General features: G+C 40.2%; 1 protein-coding gene across 3 annotated transcripts in view; it reads left to right on the forward strand.

Moving 5' to 3' along the window:
- The window catches only part of LOC142399023 (A-type potassium channel modulatory protein DPP6-like), a 90449-nt gene that overhangs the window by 57685 nt on the left and 12630 nt on the right, over positions 1–20134 (forward strand). For all 3 annotated transcript variants that reach the window (XM_075483364.1, XM_075483362.1, XM_075483363.1), the window contains exons 2-8: positions 7493–7607; positions 9340–9438; positions 14591–14685; positions 14786–14860; positions 14946–14998; positions 15442–15523; positions 18802–18922. In XM_075483364.1, the coding sequence (XP_075339479.1) occupies positions 7493–7607; positions 9340–9438; positions 14591–14685; positions 14786–14860; positions 14946–14998; positions 15442–15523; positions 18802–18922 (640 nt within the window). The remainder of the gene's footprint in view (positions 1–7492; positions 7608–9339; positions 9439–14590; positions 14686–14785; positions 14861–14945; positions 14999–15441; positions 15524–18801; positions 18923–20134) is intronic.

The following is a 20134-nucleotide window of genomic DNA, read 5'->3' on the forward strand; positions in this document are numbered from 1 at the left end:
GCTTTTGGTCTCACTACAATGAGATGTTAATGTCAAAGAGACTAGATTACACAGTTTTATTCCTGTTTAAGGTATATTACAATGTGCTGTATTTGTTCATGTTTTAGTCAGACAAAAGTCTAAACAGGTGTCCTTATCTCATGAATGTCTTTTTTGTGTCCCTATCAGAGTTAATCACTGTCATTAAACAGCATTTGCTCGTCTTTGTTTGGCTTCAGTTGAGTGAAACTCTTGCTTTCCAATTTTTTTCAAAGGCTACAAAGACTGGACGGACAGATAGACAGACAGGCTGATGCCCGCCTAACCAAAAGCCAGCTGGCATGAATTCTTAATCTCACTCATGAACGCCCATGATTTATTAATGCTGTTCCAGAGGAAAAGTTTACCCATGTCCACCGGCCACTGCTTCACTCTCGTGTTTGACTGCTCTCAAAGAGTGACTAGATTACAGTGGAGTGATATATCAGGTGTCAAGTGTCCAGTGTCTTTAAACAGTGGAAGTTTGCTACTGTTTCACCGTCCTTCTTCTCTGTTATCTTACTTTACGACATCTATCTGTAAAGTTATTTTCTTAAGACCTCATGTTCCCCACATACTCAATCACGATTTTAGTCCGTGCCTTACCGTACACTCCATCTTCGCTGCAAATCTGACTCAAACAACTCTTTTGGTTCCCTTGGAAACCAGGTGCTCAGAGATCAGGAAAGATCCATTTCACACTTCAGCAGCCGGCGGAGAGACAAAGAGATGCTTAGACAAAGAGAAGTAGGAGGGAGAGAGGATTAGACACAGTGAGTAGTGGTGGTGGTGGTGGGGTAAAGGAAGCTTGACCTTAAAGGATGCTTCATTCTTATGGCCCCTTTGTCTCGTAACAGAATGAAAATAGAAACAAATAGACCGAAAGGAATGATTTTGCCTCCACTCGTGGGACCTTCTGTCCTTTGAGTTGTCAGTGCTGAAATGCACAGGATTTATTTAGGCGTGTCTGGAGGGAGGAGGGTGAAAATGGCTGTAGCTCTCATTTATTGATGCAGCTTTTATTGTTATCAGCTGTAAGGCATGCGTGTGCGCTTCTAACACAGCCTAACAGAAGGAAATGGCTTAATGCAGACAGCAAGCAAAATCTCACAGCGTGAGCTGTTGCCAAAGGTCAACACTTCCCTTCATTTACAGACGCACTTGACTCATTAGAAACTACTCAGAAACATCAACTACTCAGTAAAAACTGGACCTGATGTGCTTTAACGAGCTCAGCATCCGTGAAATTAAATGATCCCTCTAAATTTGGATTTTGTATGCCTCTGTAGCGTTTTCTGGAAAGAGTGTTGATCATCTTCCTATGTTTCATGTGAGGGAATTCAGCGAGTTTAGAGCTTTGCATTCTAAAGCTGAGTAGGTGGGTGAAACACTCCTTATCTCACACAGGGATGAAGCACTCTGCATGGATAAAGCAATCAGAGCTTAGGCACTTAAAAACAACGGGCTGGTTGAGATAATTTTTTTTTTTTTTTTAAACACATGGTGCTAATTTTCAGTCCTAGGCTGGAATACTCATTTTAAGTATTTCATCATTCCAAAGACAATAAATGAAGTGTTGATATACGCCAATCTGATTTCCCGTAAAGTGGAGAATTTCTATAAATTTCAACAAACAATTAATAACTATTGTTTGTTAATTCATCCAAACTCACCAACTTCAGTGCAAGCAGGACCTTTTAACCCTCAGGTGGCACTGTGATGCCTTGATGGTTTATATAGCTGTATATCAGTCATGATATAGCTTATATGTTAAAGCATGTCACGTAGCTCAGGAGTATCTTGGAAAACCGTTGTCTCTCAAACAGTCCATCGCTATGGAAATGTAACCTTGAACTGTTACATAAGGAGTAAGCCATATGCTATTTCTGTGTACAAATGCCGGCGAGTTCTCTGGGGACAAGTTAATCTCACAGAAACACAGTGGACAGTGTTATGTGGTCAGATGAGTCCATGTTTCTGCTTCTTTCTGGAAAAAACACACACTGACATGTGCCAAAGATAAGAAAGACCATCCAGGCAGTGATGAATGGGGCTGCATCAGTGACCATAACGTGGCTAAAGATGCAACGGTTTTATATTTGTATTTTGGAGAGACAATCAAGATAACATCATTTCCAAAATGATAAGAGGTCTGTAATGCTTAATTTTTTTCCCCCTCTTTTTGGTGTGTTGCTGGGATCAAATTCTGGATATTCTAGATCCTTCTCATCACATACAAAGCCCTTAATGGCCAAGTGCCTATTCATTTGAAACTACTTATCTATTTCCTATCACCCACAAAAGATCCCTTTACTCTCAGCGCTCTGGTGGATTTGTTCTTCCCAGAATTACAAGAACTAGAAGGGGAGCCAGAGCCTTTAGATTTCAAGCTCATCTCCTGTTGAACCAGCTGCCTGCTTGTTCTGTGGGGCACAGACACCCTCTCTGGTTTTAAAATGAAGCTTAAAAGCTTTTCAATTAATTCACATACCTTTGATCTGCTTGTTTTAATATACCTTTTCTTTTGTATACTTCTAACCCTTCAGTTTTTACATTGACTTCTTGTCTTTATTATAATTTAACTGCTATCATAAATGGTCTTTTTTTTTCCTTCTCATTTTTTGCCTTGGCTGCTTTGTCTGAATGTTGTTTTTGCTCTGTAAAGCACTTTTGACTGAACTTCTGTTTAATATGAATCAAGTAGAGTTGAGTTTTTTTCTTCTACTTTCTAGATACAATGCAGTTGGTCAGGAAGGACACAGAAAATTATTTATTTTGTGTTTGTGTCTGTTAAATAAAGATTTAAACAAATGAACAAAGTACAGATTAAGTTGCTGACTTTCATATGACTGCTGATAAGAAGGGCAATAAATGGTCCCCTCACTCATTAGGTTGGTTACTTTCTTATTCTGGTTATAAATGCTAACATAAAAGTCAATGGGATGCATGAAAAAGATCAATTAGGTCTGACTCTTTAACTCTTTGATATAGTCTTGTTTTTACAGCTTATTTTATGTGGATACGTGTTCGGGTAACACAGAAATTAATTCAGGCAAATGAGCCTAACAAAATCTTGGTTGATACATTTTTTTCAGTCTCATTTGCAAGCAAATCATCTGTAATGAAACCAGTAAGTTTATCCCCGTAAACCTTCTCATGAGGGATGGCATTTTCTCACCTCTTGCTATGGCAGAAGTTTTTTTTGTTCCAACAGACTTTATTTACACAGAACTTGTACTTTGTAATGTGTATACTTTTACACATCTTTACACATCTGGTGCCTCGATCTTCACGTTTTGAGTTCATTAAACTGTCTTCATACTGTGATTGTTATTGGCTTGCATAACTTTGAGGCCCAATATTCAATAAAGGAGGTCTCAATTCTCAGTTGTACCAGTAGTTTCTGTTGAGCGTTTGAATGTTTTAACAAGCACTGACAGCTGCTCTGACTTCACTATGGAACAGTGATTAGCCTGTCGAAAGAAATATACCAAACACTGATAAAATCTTCCTGAAGGTATTATATACCCCAGTATATTAACAGAAAGAGTAAACTGGAACTGTTCCATTGAGACTTTTATCCCAAAAATAAGGCAAATGTCCAGCTTTATTTGACTGTCTATTGATTAGAATTGTAGAAAAGATTTCGAACCTGTAACTAATGGATCCGATGTTTATTTACAGAGATGCAAAGCACTGCAACACATGCTTATCAAATCTTACTGATACTCTGTTTTCTCTGCCTGATTTGCAGGCCTGTGGGAGATGTATTTATTTATGATGTGAAAAGATGGCTGACTGAATGAATTCTACTTTGTGCCTTCTCTTTTTAAGGTATAGGGCACATGTTGGGTTTGTAATGGGTGAGAAAATAATTGGATCTAAATATGTCTCCCAGGCTGGCATCAAAGTGTCTTGAAATATTTTGCTGAGAGACGTTTTTCCTCCGTTATGTCGGTTAGATCCACATGCCACCTTCATAGATCTGTACCTCTGCATTAGGTTGAGTCTGCACTGAAAAGGACACCACTATGGGCTGCATTTAAATCACCTGCCCTCCCTCAGCAGATAAACAGAGAACAAGTAATCAGATGCAGTAACAAGGCCATTATCTGCAAGCCTGTCGAAGTATGTGAACATTTTATTTCTGCCTCGGTCAGAGGTCTGAAATGATTGTTGAAATCAGTAGTCTTTCCCACGAAGGTACGATAACACAGGGAGATTAGTATCTTATGAATCCAGCATACAAGTCTGTGCACTTTCTTGTGAAAATCCTGTCTTCTGCAACAATAAATCAGCTTATTGATGTGTCTGCTGTTTTTCTATGTGTACTCACTGCCTTCAGTATTGATTTGCTTTGCTATTAGACAAACTGTGCAGAGACAGTAGGTGCACAAGAAAAGTAAACACACACACACACACACACACACAAATTCACACAAGATCTTTACGAACATTTAATGGAAAGTAAATTGAAATGTAGCAATTCATAGGCTTTAAAGATTTACAAAGCATCATCTCTACTCAGCAGTTTGAGCTGTCTGTTTCACTATCACGTGAACATGAATCCGTCATTAACTTGTGGCTGGTTCACTGAGCTGCTCCATAAGCACTTTCACCACTACAGTTAGACGGACAACGGGTCTAATTGGTAACACAGTTATCAGCAGTTGGAGCGATACGGATGGTTGGAGCTGCTCAGTTTCCTCTCTTAACTGTGAACATGGAGATTATTCTGCAAATTGTTGGTCTGTTTGTGCACAAAGAGAGTTTGTGACCTTTAATTGCAGGAAACCCTGGTTTCTAAACTTTACCTTTCAACCCTCTGAGGCTATTCACTAAATCATAAAAGGTATTAAAGTACAATGATTCCCAACCAGGGCCGTTCATCCCCAGTAGTGTAAAGAGTGTCACATAACTTCACTCACGTAAACATACCGTCTGTACTCAAGCCAAAGTAAAAATGAATTCACTCAAAAAAACAAACAGTTACTTTCTTTTTAATGGATGTCAAGGTTGTTTTTAATCCTGCTTCACTCTAATAAAGTACTTAAAAGCAAGACGTTGGATAGTGAAAGGCATTATATAACATTTTTAATGGGAGATAGAACTTTAGCTAATTAAACACTGTGAGCTAGGATTTGTAAAATTACTGATTACTGTCCATTAAATGCTGTTAAAAGTTGTTTTTTTCCCCATATTTAGCCCAGGCTAAAAATGGAAATAAAAATCCCAAGCGACTGATTTGCTGACTTTGTGTGAGACAAGAGGTCACCTCCTGAGGAGAGCTTGACATTAACTTTAACTATTTAATCTATTTTTAATTTAAAATAAACAAGTCCTTCCTACAGCTGAGAGTTTGAGCTTCACCATCTAGACTTGCCGGTTTGACTGATTGAAAACGTGTTCATATGCAGTGATGGAAGTCTTTGTTTTGCTTACTAAACCAATCCTGGTACAGGATTCACCATATGAAAGTATAATGTGGAAACATCTCCTTCTCCCCAATGAAACTTTTAAGAGGAAATACATTTTATTGACCTTTCTTGTATCTTATTTTTTTCTTTTGCACTTCTATTCACACTTAGTATCTCTGTACTTCCAGTTTCCTTAAATAGTCCTTGATATGTGTTGTTTTCTTCCTCTCAGTGGCAGAGAAGGAGAGAACTTGACAACTTGAAAACTTGACAAGGGATAAATGGGAATAAAAAAAGGAAGTTGTTGATGAGAACCTGTTGTAGAGTGCATGGGCCAAAGGCTGAAGTGACATTTCTCTTGTAAGCACAATGCTGACCAAAGAAAAGAGCTATTCCAAGACAACACTGGACTGGCATCCGGAGAAGTCTGCCGCTGTGCTCAAGTGACCCAGCTGAAGCCAAGACAGAACATCTGTGGAGAGCAAGGTGGTCACTTCGCTGACAATTTGACAGAGTTGAGGGGGTTTGCCAGGAAGAATGACAGAAACTGCACAAAGTCTCTTGTGGAGACCGTAATGGCTTCTAAATATGGTACAGGCTCAGCTGGACATTAGTAAGCTGAGGCCGGTGACTGGCTTGTCCATATTAGCTAGCAGCTGATCCGGGAGGTTGCTGGGTTGGATTTGTGAGCTCCTCGGTTGGACGAGTATTTGTCTAATCATTTCCCATCGCAGCCAGGTTACCAGCGCCCAGTTATAACTGACCACATCAATAACTGTCTTTGGCAAAGATGCAGCCTCTGCCAGCTGCTCAATTATCTGAATTGTTAACTTTTAGACCAATGGTCTTCTACAAAAAGGATCTGAATACATTTAACTTTTTAATAATAAACAAACTTTTTTTTTTTTTAAATCCCATTTGGTGTTTTAAATATTAGGCTGTAAGGTATGGCTCATTGATGGGAAAATTCGTTTTTTTTTAAAGAATTCAAACATCCAACATTTTGTTCTTTCTTAAGGGACAGTACATGGAAAAAGATATGGAGCAATTTAACCAGCTAGCCTCACTTTTTTTTTTAGTCAACGGCATTAAACAGCATCTTGTGTTTAAACAGTGATAATAACCACCAGAACAGGTAGTGCTGAGGATGTACTTGAGCATCCATCAGATGAAATATAAGAAAGGTTGAGAACCTGTCCTCTCGAAGATCTGCCGTGCCAAATAATTGCATTTCTGAAGAGTCGAACTGGTCCTGAAAATAGAAGAATATGAGGCGTGGCTGACAAATGTGACAACGCCGCAATCTTAAAACTGGAGGGAGTGAGAGACAGCTCCAGGTTCAAGAGGCTAACCCTCATCTACAGCCACCCAGAAAACTGTCAGTGTCCGCTGCTTTCTAATAGACACAGCATGTCTAGAAGTGGAAGACAGCGTGTGTTTGTGCCAGTGAAATCACACCGCAACAGCTCTGATATTGCTTCCAGAACAAAATAGTCAAAGATGTGTTTTATGGGCATCGGCCAGTCTTTTGAGGCCACCTGACTTCCACACGTCAACTCTTAAAATGTTTTGAATTTCCTGTGGATTTTTGCAGTAGATGCGTGTCAAACAGCACTGATTAGTCATCTACCATCTGCTGGGCTGTGTGAGGAGAGCAGCTCATTATTCTGCCCGTTGTGCCTGCTCTGAAGATGTAGCGCCACTCTGGCTATCAGGCAAAGCTGCAGGGACTCTTCGTATTCGAGCAGCAGGGAGCAGCTTGATGATGTAGCGTTACTGCACACAAGTGGCTGAGCTAACGGCATCTGAGAATGAGCTGTCCTACGGCCAATCTCTGCTTCTCACTGTGATGGTACAAAATACTTCTCTTGCTTGTAAAATGAAATAAAATCAAAAACACTGCGTTTCCCAGCATCAACATCATCTATAGCCACAGAGGGGAGGATCAGCCTGTAGGAATGAAATGATTTCATTTGTGAGCTACTGCTACTTGTTTTTTTATTTCTTTATTTTGGCTTTCATGCTTGTAACATTGTCATGTTTATGCTGTTTTACAGGACCTGGTGGGCAGTGCGCCACCTCAGAGGAACTGGAAGGGAATAGCGATCGCTCTGCTGGTCATCCTAATCATCTGTTCTCTGATTGTAACCTCTGTGATCCTGCTGACCCCTAGTATGTATCCCACACAAAGACAAGCAACGAGAGCATGCAAACTCTTGGTTTGGTTTACACCGCTCTGTCTCATTATTTCCTACACACTGGACCTTTTGGAGGAGGAATTGCAGATAAAATTTGAAATCACCTTAAAACCTCCCAGGTTGATAACTTACACGAAAACAAACAAAGCAAAATGTTGCAAAATTAATGAATAAGAAATCACTTTGTATTTTGAATCTCTGTCCTTGGTTACTGGCTTATTACTTATTACTGGCTCTTATATTTTGAATTTTTATTTTTCATAATTCCCATTAATAGGAAAAAAAAGAACCAAATCAACAGTTTAAGCTAATGTAAGGAAAATGGAAAGCCCAATACATTTCTTCCACAATCACAAATTTAAAGCTAGACAAGTTTGACATCTTATCTGTTCATGAGGTTGAAGAATGTAGTTATAGACAGTCAGGGGATCTCAGGATAAAGACAAAACATTGCCCTTGAGATTCATGGGAAATCTAATAAAACACTGCAGTGGAGAAAACATTACTGTATGTTTGTCGGTTTTTCTGAGCCATGGTGTAATGTTCCACCAAATGTCATTGAAATCTGTTATATCTTTGAGATAATAGACATGTAACCATGGTTACAGGAGGGACAATTGATCACACACACCTGTTTGATGGTGTCAGTATACATGTGTCCTTCACACACAGCTGCCTTTAAATTGCAAACACACCTCATTTGAGCTCATTTTCAGCAGCATCCTGTTTTGTTGCAGCGCTGGCGGCTATTTTAACCTGATAACCTTCTTTCAACGGAACGTTTTTACAGATAACACTGTGCCTTTGGATGGTGATTGTATGCCAGTTCTTTGCAGAGGTTAGGTCATCGTCTGCGTGATGAGTCTTTTAATGTGTAATGCCACTCGGGCCAGTTTAATGGACATGATTATGCAGTAATAGCTTCAGTCCTTTGTCAGATCCTCACAGCGTCATCAGCAATACAATTATCTGCCTCATGTTGTAAATCAGCTCTGTCACATTGCTGCCGTGTGTCTCCAGACAGGAGAATTTTCAGATTCTTGAAGTTGATAAACACTCGACTGTGTTTGACATTGTACTCACACACTGCCTGCTCAGACACAATGTGAGGCCTGCCAAATAATCTGTCAGGTTAGCAATTTGTACTGTAAGAACACAACAGGCTGTCAATCCTCGTGACAACATCACAACGTTGTTTCTACAAGAAACAACCTTAGAGGAGTAGCAGAAAACAGTTGAAGGGGTTCAAACAATTATCACTTTTTTTCTTCCTCATGTCCAAACTCCCCTGCTGGGTGCTCCACCTGCAGCTAAGCCGCCAGCTTTAGCTCTCATTTTGTGTTGTGGGTAAGAAAGGGGTCGGTGGCCTTCGGCTGAAAAACACAGCTGGCAGATGTGAACTGGTGCTCTCAGATCAACAGAGCAACACCAGGGGCTCCTTACTTGTTAGTACTTTGTAACTATTTGCTGGACCTAGCAAGTAATAGTTGCCGGAGGTGCAACAATATCTTCAGAGATAAGGAATAAGACCGAAAAAAGTAGAATACGGCGAGACAGCATTATTGCGAAGCAGCAAGCTCTCCCTAAGTTTTTTGCCCTGAAACTAGTAAACATACTTGCTCGAAATGCCAATGAGTCTTAATGCTATTAGTGTACATATATATGTATGTGCATGATTATTCATCTTTTAGTGATTCACTTGACAGGTGAAGATGACAGCCTCGCCCTGAAGAAGAAAGTAACTATTGAGGATGTCTTTGGTCCGGACCTGCACATCCATGATCCAGATGCTAAATGGCTCAGCGGTGAGAGATCAGTTTGAATTTAAAGTCTTACTCCTTTGTCAAAAAAAAAAAAACATGAATAACCAAACACTTTCACATTTTTGTTAAAGATTGACAGTACAGCATTGGTTTTCAAATGTGGCTCATTTCTTCAAGAGTTTTAGAGCATATTGTAGACAAGACCAGAAGTTAGGCAGTATTTTTTTTTTTTAGAAATCATGACTCGATACATATTCACTAAAAAGTTCAAATTAGTTGAATAACACATTGAGTTCCAGTGAGGGTTATTCAGATTGAAATCAGGTAGTCTGGTTGACATCTTAATCTCTTTAAAGTTCTGACAAGTGCAGTGGGTGCTTAAATTAAGGGGTGTCAGCACTTAAGCAGTAATTAAGCTGTGTGCTGTAGCTACACCAAGATGCAAATGAGAAAGAAGATCTGAGACAAAAGGAAAGCTCTAACTGTTCATCTTTGTGGATGAAATGCAGCAAATGAAAAGGAAAAAAATCTTTTTTTTTTAATCAGTAAAAAAGCTCAACAAAGCCAAGGAGACCCTCAAAAAGGCTCTTTGTGTGGCCAATGGTGGTACACTGTTACTTTGAGTGGCCTAACTGTGGCCGTCCTCTTTTAAATAGCAGGGAGGTGCAACAAAACTAAATGTAAATACACATGACCTCATTCTCACTGAGATGTTTTCCTCAACACATTCGACAAATGCAGCCTTCAAGCTGTCATGTGACAGATTCACTGTCAGATGGTCTAAACTGAACAGATGTTCAATAGAGCAGTTCTGCTACTGCCTTTCTAGCATTAAGAGTAGTAAGATGGAAGCTGCCGCCTGAGCTCATTCATGTAGAATCAGTAAATTTGGTGCCTCCTGGTGTTCAACAGGAAAAGTGCTTCACATAGTTTCAGGCTGAAACACGATCCACTCGATCTGTGTGAATTCACTCTTAGATTACAGGATTATTTTGCTCTTGGACCAACAAGAAAAAACAGCTGCTTTCAATGAGCAGTATTTTTTCTGTGAAAGTAAGTTGCTCTCATACTTTGATTAAAAAAAATCTAATGAGACGTTCTGCTTGCTTATTAACAGTAGTGCTTTAGATTAGACACAGTTGAATATGTTTGGTCTGTTGTAGCTTCAAAAGCTGACTAAACAAATTCATTAATCACTAATAGTAAGCCAGAAACTATTTCATTTACCAGCAAAAAGTCATTTAAAAACACTGAAGAACAGGGGTATGTCAAGGTGAGGGTGTGGAAGGGTGGACACGGATGCGGACTTCCAAAAAAAAGGTAGATTTATTAATTCACAAAACAAAAGAAGTCAAAACAAAGCGCGGCTGAGCCGGATATAAAAAATGAGACTGAGACCAAACCATGAATATAACTGTGACTAACGAAAACAAAAGTCTTGACATGAAACATGAAAAACACTTAGCTTAGTCGTGGAAACGTGGCATGACATCTAACAGCAACAAAGATCTGGCAAAACTGAAAGGGGAGGCAGGAAACTAAATAGGGAGTGAGAGTGATTGGGGAGTGAGTGCAGCTGAGGGAAAAAAAACACAGGTGAAGTGAGTGAAACTGATAAACAGAGTGCAGGGAAACTAAAATGGCAAAAACTAAACATGGAGTGACACAAACATAACCTAAAACATGAAACTAAAAACGTGAGTCCATGGGTGTGACAGGGTACATCGGTGGCTCTCCTGTTAAAGCTTGAGTCCCAAGGCTGACTCCTCTATGCAGCAGGCCTGTGTACACTTCAGACTCTGGGCCATTCTCTCCCAGTTTCCTGTCATCTCTCCTCTGCACTCATCTCAATCGAGACAAGAGACCAAAACAACTTAGCAAATTCTTTAAATCAAACATAGGACATGTCGGTGCTTCCTATTGATCAATATTACAGGAATCTAGAAAAAAACCAGTGAATTGTTATCATTGCAATGACACACACATGGACAGTGAATGCATGAAAACACCTTCCACGTGTCCATCTGACTGAGGTCATCGTCGGGCATGTAGTGCACAGAAACGTTACGACCTCGCATCTGTCCTCTGCTCCTCTGATTACTTGCATTACCAGCAGATTAACATGTAATTAGTTCAATTCTAATGGGTCTGTCCCCTTCTTTCACGACCAGGCAGAAAACCTGATGTAATTCCAGCAATCTATTCTGTGGCATTGCACATGTCAGTTAGGTTAATGCAGTCGACTCCCATTCAGTGGTAATGACCTTCTGATGAGAAACCCAACGGGACAACCTCAAACGTGAGCAGTCCTCATCAATATTTTGTGGGCTTCATTCACAGCAATGCTAATTGATCACTGTTGCTCTTTGATCACATCCTGCTTCAGTAGTCTTTGGACTAACCCCTGAGTTTCTCAGACAGACTCGGATCCAAAGAAAAAAGGATTACAGTGAAAAACGTTTTCGTGTAGCCGCAGCCTAAGCCTTCACATTGATCTCTAAAACAAAGGGGTGCTGCTGTCGGTCTGACAATCATATTTTTTTCAGATATAACTGAATATACAACAGAAATGAGCTCCTGGTTTACTCCAGAGCCCAGGAGGAATGAAGTCAGTTAAAAATGAAATAAATTGTTTACATTCAAAGATTCCTATTCAACCCCAGACAGATGCCATTTTATGGTTTTATGTTTTGTATTTTTACCTTATTTTCTGACCACAGATTAAATCCTCGGGCACAAAAAAAACCTGCAGCCATTCTTTCTAAAAAAATATTTTCATCAGATCTTTGCAGGTGTTGTTTTGTTTTGCTGCCTTCAACTTTAAGGTATTCCCAAACATGTTTCACTGTGTTCAAATTAGCTGCCTGCTTGGCCAGACCATATTTTTGCCTTCGTCCGTCCGTAGTCAGTCACCATGGTGTTCTTATTCAGTTCAAAACCAAATATTGTGGATCCCATGTTCATCTGTGCAAAGAATGCTCTGCCAGTATGAATCATCTCCCTTCCTTCTAAGCCGTTTTGACAGCATCGGTTATCTTTTGGGACTATGTCCCCAGAGGTGACCTCATGCAGTCATCCGCACATTATCAGAGCACCAGTTTTCACAAATAAATCCAATGTCAAGTCAAAGTTTCTTATCCATGTGGTTTTTCTTTAAAAAAGTTTTGTTAATGATAACTTGGGCTGTCTTTGTTTTGTAAGGATGACCAATGCACCTTCTCCCTGAATCTCTTGACTAGGGTTAGGGTTAAATAACCTTATTCAGAGATCTTGTGCCCTCGTATTTTTCTTCTCGTGGTAATTCCTCACCTCATGGACCTGAAGTGAGAAAGTTCATAGATTCTCTCGTAACTTTATTGATGCATTTATCTGCAACTGCTTACTCTTGTTGCACTGTTTGTCGATTAAATGGCGTGCTGCATAGCAGTTTTGCATGTAATGGTTTCTCCGAGAGGAGGATCCAGCTGCAGGGCACCAGGTCAGAATGAGGCTCCAAAATTCAACCTTTTATTTCAGTAAGGAGGAGGCAGTTGTTGTTGCAGGCATAAAACAGAAACAGGTTAGGATCATACGGATGAAAAAGGAAAACTGCACAACAATTACCGAAACAGCAAGCGAACCAGAATAGAATAATACAGGCATTTCTTTGAATTATGTAACATTTTGGTGATTTTAATGACTGTAACATTGTCAAACAAACATCAACCAAGGTTACTTTATTCAAATTTCTTTCAACTTTAGCAGAAACAAGAGCATCAACTAAGTTACTTATTTTTATGAGTCCACTGAAATGCCATATCACCTTGATTATAAGGGTTATAGCCTGAACCAAATACTGTTCATTGGCTGAGCTTTATGTTCATTATCATTCATGCTTATCCAGTCCGTATATGACATTCACCCAAGTCCAACCAACCTGAAGCTCTGGGGATTAGCAGACACTGCGGCATGTCAGCTGTGCCAGAAAAGAGCCACCCTCGAGCACATCCTCAGTTGCTGCCCGAAGGCCTTGGGGGAGGGGCGGTACCGCTGGCGTCACAACCAGGTCCTCAGGGCTGTGGCAGACACGCTCAGCACAGCAATCTCTAACTACAGGTACCAGCACACCCCCAAGCACACCATCACCTTTGTCAGAGCTGGGGAGAAGGCACAACATCAGCCAGCTTCCTTTGGAGGGCTTCTCACCACGTCACGGGACTGGAAGCTCCAAGTTGACCTGGGAAGACAGCTCAAGTTCCCAGAGAACATCACAGCCACTGCACTTCGACCAGACATGGTATTAACATCAGAGTCTACAAAGCAAGTGGTGCTGGTCGAACTTACTGTCCCCTGGGAAGACAGAATGGAGGAGGCAAATGAACGCAAGAGGGCCAAGTATGCTGAGCTGGTGGTTGAGTGAAGTCGGAGTAAAGGCTGGAAAGCCCGATGCGAACCAGTTGAGGTAGGGTGCCGGGTTTTGCTGGCCAGTCACTAACCCGCACCCTAAAAGTCTTCGGAGTAAAAGGTCAGCTGTGCAGGCGAGCCATCAGGAACATCATAGAGGCTGCGGAGAAAGCCTCAAGATGGCTATGGATCTGGAGGGGGGATCCGTGGAGTAGTGGGCCACTTGGACACAAGTCGGGGGCTGATCACCCCCGGCTGGGTCGCCCGAGCGAGGGTGTTTGATGATCAAAGACCCGAAACACCCAATGACCTCGGGTTCATCACTGATGATGTGTCCAAGTAGCACCTAGAGGTGTATGCAAGAACTGAAATGCTCAGTCCCATACTCAAAGATATATGAGAGTGATGAGGAGATCTTTGAATTACAAAGTTAGATTTGAAGGATGAAAGAGTATTTAGTTCCTAAAGTTCCTAAAAGACAACATGAACAGCTACAGCTTCTTTTTAGCTCACTATCAAAACATTTTTAAGTGGTAATTTGAGGTATTTTAATGATCTGTATGAGGATCTATGATAAACTGAGCAATCAACAACTATTGAATTTGTAAATTGATAATTGTCTGCATTGAGTTTTGGTCTACCAACTTACAACAAAGTAGACAAAAACATCAGTCGAGGCAGGTTAAACAGCATTTTGTCTTATCTAAAATAAAGTCAGTTGGACGAGACAATAAAAAAAAAAGTTTGAGAAACTGCAGGGTAAATCGAAACCCTTTAATGCTGATGGTTTCGTATCATTTGTCATTTACAGACAATGAACTGCTGTTTCGATCAAGGGAGGGGGATGTTGTCAGGCTTAATGTGGACACAAAGGAGCAGAAGGTCATCGTATCGAACCAACTGTTTGTGAGTACAATTTGCCTCAGCAACACTAACTATACTGCTGCTTTACTGGTTGTGCTGCTCCTGTTTGATTTGTTTGGCTTGTTTTCATATCCCCATCCAGGATGGATCCAGAGCTACCAAATATCAAGTGTCCCCAAACATGCAACATGTACTGTTTGCTTTTGATGTAAAACTGGTAAGAAAACCTACCTCCAACCTTCCTGAAGATTTATCTTTCCAGACTTTGGCCCTCTGTGACTGTGATGCTGTTTCTTCCACAGATCTACCAACACTCCTATGTGGCAAAGTACATTATTTACAGTCTTGTGACACAGTAAGAGCCGCCACTGTTGTGTTTTCTAACTGTGTCCCTGCTCCCACAAAACATTGACTGCACAGCATGCCCTCCCTCTGATCTGTAGTCTTCAGTTTACATGTCAGTCACATTTTCCTGCCCTCATTACCTTCTTATGGAAGTGCCTTCCAGTTTAGTTTAATGCGCTGCGTTGAATGTACTGCATTCTGCATGGCCTGTTTTTGGCCTTTCATCCATCTATGTCTGCTTATTTCCCCACTGTTCTGTATTTGTAGTGAAGCAAGAAAAGTTAGCCTGTGCTAAAATAGGATGTGGATGATTGATGAAGGCAACAATTACAGGACAAGCGAAAAAAAAAAGGAAAAAGGACATTCTTGGTGTGAATGTGCATTTATACTCATAGATACAATGTGCATTGTACAACCAGCAAATATCAGTTCTATAATCTGTTCTCTCCACAGGGAAACTTGGCCTTTGAATCCCCCTGAGGTGCATGAAGCTGTCCTGCAGTTTGCTGGGTGGGGACCCCAAGGCCAGCAGCTGGTAAGCAGGCTGTACCCCTAAGATGAGACTCGAGATATATCAGGCTCAGTAGTGATTTGTGGTTTGCCACAGTGGGGCAGCTAAATGTTGCAGCAATAAGGGGGTTATGTTCTCCGTGATGACAGCACTTCAGGTTCTGGCTGGAGTTTTGTTTGCTCTGACCTCCATCAATGTCGTCCAAAATTATTTTTACTTTCTGACTACTCACAAGCTGATGAGAGCCCCACTGGCAGATGGCGTATCAGGCACAACCTGTGGCTCGGGTGGTCTGAGGTTTCTGAGGGGATAGAAGTAACACATGTCACTGAATAAAGGGCTGGTGTGTATGTTGTACTTGCACATCTATTTTTGCAGGGACCGATTAGAAAGTGAGGACACTTTGGCTTTCGGACACACTTTCAAAGGTCTGTGTGAGGGTTAAGGTTTTAGTGATCAGTTGTACTCAAAATCCAAATATTAAACTACAAAAATTCTCCACATGGCAATCATTATTAAAAGTATATCTGTAGTTTCAGCAAAATTGTTTCAAGTATCAAAAGGCCTTCTTTGTGATGATAAAATCCATGGCTTTATACAAATATTGCCGCTACATTAATGTGTGTGTGCTGCGTTTCACACTTGTTTAAAGTTAACATCTTTCTCTCTACTTTATCTAATAGTTAAACCCATAGCCACACGCCACATGGTACAAGTTCTTCGTGTCCGTAAAAGTCTCTGCATGAGACCTACTCCAAAAACTCTTCTTTTCATGAGCTAAGGAACAGACTTGTGTTCATCTGATAGATTTTCCAGTGAATCCAAGGTTTTTTTTGTCAAGCTTGAAGCAAACATTCACAACAATTCAAGATCAACAAATTTGGAGAAATGCAGTGGAAATATAGAGGCAGAAGAAGCACAATATTTGCTACTGTGATACTGTGAGGTAGAAGAGTTCAATCCTCTGCACCTTACTGTAGATTTCATTAACCTTTGCTAGGTTCTAAAAAGCACTTTACGATTTCTCCATAAATTCGCAAAACTTTCAACAAGCAGACCTGGAGCACAAAGTGCTCGCCTGCCCTCAAATGAATATGAAGGTTCAGTTTAGAGGGAACAGAGACCAAACCTTGAAAAAGTTGCACAAAATGGGTATGGGTATTTAGAGTATCTTAAAATTTGTTCTTAAGTACCGAACTTGATGAACTATTTTCAGTTGCTGTCTTCGACCGTTGGTTAGAAGGAGATTTAGCTCAGGGTAAAGGTAAGGACGGGAAGTAATTATTCCATTTAATTAAGTTTAAGGAAAAAGAGCTTTCAGTGTCCTCACAATTATAAAACAGAGATGATAAAAGAGCTATTTGGTTATTGTCTGATCATGTATTAACATCTCAGTGTTTATTGTTTCCATAAAATCCAATCTTTAACTTAGTTTTTAAAGAATACAGAAGAAAATATGGAAAGAATTGGATTGGCCCGCTGCAAATGAATGTTCTTGAATGAAAATCGAGAGCTGCTGCAGTTAGATTACCGTAATAGGACTAGCAAAACCATTATTTTCCCCTGTTGGTTTTAAATTAATTTCTGTTTAGACTGTGGTGCTTAGACAACGGACTGCCCTGTGTTTCATCAGCTAACACATCAAAGATTCATCCTCAATCATAATTGCTCTTATTTTATAAGTTGTTTAGATTACAGATACATTTCTGTGAGAAAATATTAACATTTCAAGTGTGTGATGAGGCTTTGCCTGCCAAGGGAAGACAGCAGGAATTTGCTTATGGTAATGGCATACCTGATTGTTCCTTTTGCAGTGCTGTAACTACAGCTCTGCATTTGATTTAATGAACCTCGGAGGTTGTGCAGGATGAAATGAGACAAGCTCTCATCTTTTGTCTCTGTCTGACCCGGAGATGTCGGACGTGTTTCCCCACCGTTGTGAATGTAATGATTTCCCATTACGTTTATCAGAATTGGAACAATTTATCATCAGGGACTTCATCAGCATGTCGATATGAGTAGTGTGTGTGTGTGTGTGTGTGTGTGTGTGTGTGTGTGTGCTGTGCGCAGTGAAGCGCCATATGTACAGTGAGACAAACAGGGAGATGAATCCTGCAGCGCTCCCCTCATTAAACTATGAGCAATTACTCCACCATGGCAGTGCAATCAGCAAAGCTGGGTCAACACTCAAACACACACACACACATACACTTCAAAAAGAGGTCATATTGACAAAACAGGCAGGGTGAATTTAAAGAAAAAACAGTACACCAGCACATAAGTGATGTTTGAGAAAATTAGACATTTCACAACTGAAATCACACATACAAACACAAACATCAATAAAAACAAACCTGCTATTGGCACTCAACAGGTATCTCTGATCTTGGTACTTTTATCTCTGCGCCCTTTAGGATGACTATTTTCAAGCCTTTTACTCAGTCTTCTTTCTCTCTTGTTTCCTTGAAGTTTTAAAAGTCATCGTGTAAATGGTCTTAGATCAAAATATTGGCAGCAGGGTCGTTTATGATTATATGTTTCAATGTACAGTATCTGGCGCTAACAAGTCGATCCTGGAGACTGTGCTTGTCCTCTAAACATTTGCTCTTGATATGACAAAGCTGAGTCAATATTTTGAGCTTTGATTCTTCTTTAACTAATATGTAATTCATAACAATTACAATACTGAGGTTTTTATTTCATCATTATTTAGTCATGCCCTATTGCGGTTTTTTACAAAGTCATGCATGGATCAGCTCTCCTCAGCTGATGATCCAATTTAATAAATTTCATCTTGTGTTTGGGCCTTTGCCTGTACATTCAGTCTCTGATTTAACTCAAAAGGTCTAGTTGACTGCCAATCTGACACATTGACTGATCAATCCCACACTCCTTTCGAGAGATTTAGTTGCGCCTATGCTGACAGTGTGTTAAAAACCCTTCTGGCAATTCCATCATTGGCTTGAATCAGTAGTATGATCTGCTGTTTGGCCCTTAGTCATCGTCCTACTTCTAGTATATGGTTATCACAGCTCAAAAAAAAAAATAGTCACCTTGATTGGTAGCAAAATAGTATTAGCAACTGTATCAGAATCTCAGTATTGAAACTGTGTTTCAATAGTGGGATTTTTCCACAAAGGTTTGCAGTCAAACGAGAAAAGGGTGAAAATGCAGTATATAAAGATGCAGATGCTTGCCTGGCACAAAAACATTACACAAGATGGGTTAGGATACTAACCCATCATTAGTTTCTAACTAATACTAGAAACTAATGATGGTCTGCTCTGCTTTTCTTTGTCCAGATCTTCATATTTGAAAACAACATTTACTACAGAACAACAGTGGAGAGCCGATCCATCCGCTTGATTTCCACCGGGAAAGACGGTATCATCTTCAATGGCCTTGCTGACTGGCTATATGAGGGTGAGATGTCTTCAATAACAGTTAGTTCAAATATTGTGCTCCTGTTTAGCTGCTCAAACACAAAGTGCTTTTTGTTTCTTGCATATTTCCTGATTAAATGAGAACAGGTGGGATTTTCCATGCTTTCAGCCACAGCGGCATTAGTGAGGTTGGAGAGAATGATGATGACAATCATGGTTTATCGTTTTGCAAACTTGCTGGGTGATATAATTTAAGTCAGGAATCTGTGCAGGTCAGTTGATTTTTTCCAACACCTCTTTAAGCACGGGGGTATTTTTGAGTCATAATACGAGTTCGCTGTATTGTTTTAATGATACTCCCACTACTCTATATTTTCTCTTAAAAACTCATTGCTTGCTTTTCGGACAAAGGAGCAAACTGTATTGATATATTAACACTGTTAACTCTGCAGAAAGATGTAATGCCTGTGTTCACGCTAACAGAAATCCAAATCTGAATTAGTGGCTTTTAAGCAGCTAAATGCTCTGCTGTGTCCATCAGCTAAATTAGTCTGCTTTGTTAAACGCAAGAGATTTTGTAGCCCATGGAAAAATGTCAGCGATTTTTCCAATACAAACAGCTGATTGCTATGCAACTACTACCTGCATCAGTCTGCTGCTGGAGAACATTTTGACATATTCCGCATTTACCTGCAAAAGTCTGAAAATGTTTCTAACAGAGCCTTTCAATATGTGGCCCCCTGCAGAATCTCACAGAGGTGGGACCGTGTGTTCATGTGCACAAATCAATCCACCTGCACAGCTGGTTACATTTCAGGGCTGCTCCTTTTCTGCACTTCCCATCACTTGTCTTTGTGTTCAAGCACTTTTTAATTAATTCATGTCTGCAGCGCTGCAATCTCACCCAGCAGATGTTCAAAAGCTTGCCTATTTGTAATTTAATGCGAGACATTTTCTGATCACAGCAAATGTGGAACAGACATTCTAATTACACACCTCTTTATGTGACTGTTTACAAATGCATTGCCATGCTTGAGTATTGTCATTCCTCTGCGTTCATTTCTAATAGAGTTTATAGGTATCTTGGTTAGAATTCTGTTTCCAGAAATGTAGTAGTTATTAGTGTCGTATTTATTAAAAGGGCAGTTTGGGGTAATAATTGCTGGGAAATGTAATTGCAAATGCCAATTATTCTGGGGCAAATTCTGTTACAGTGCACACACTGCTTCAGGGTCGGCTTTAATCTGTTTTT

This window comes from Odontesthes bonariensis, chromosome 14 (genome assembly GCF_027942865.1).
Source record: "Odontesthes bonariensis isolate fOdoBon6 chromosome 14, fOdoBon6.hap1, whole genome shotgun sequence".
In the NCBI taxonomy this organism is placed as follows: Eukaryota; Metazoa; Chordata; class Actinopteri; order Atheriniformes; family Atherinopsidae; genus Odontesthes; species Odontesthes bonariensis.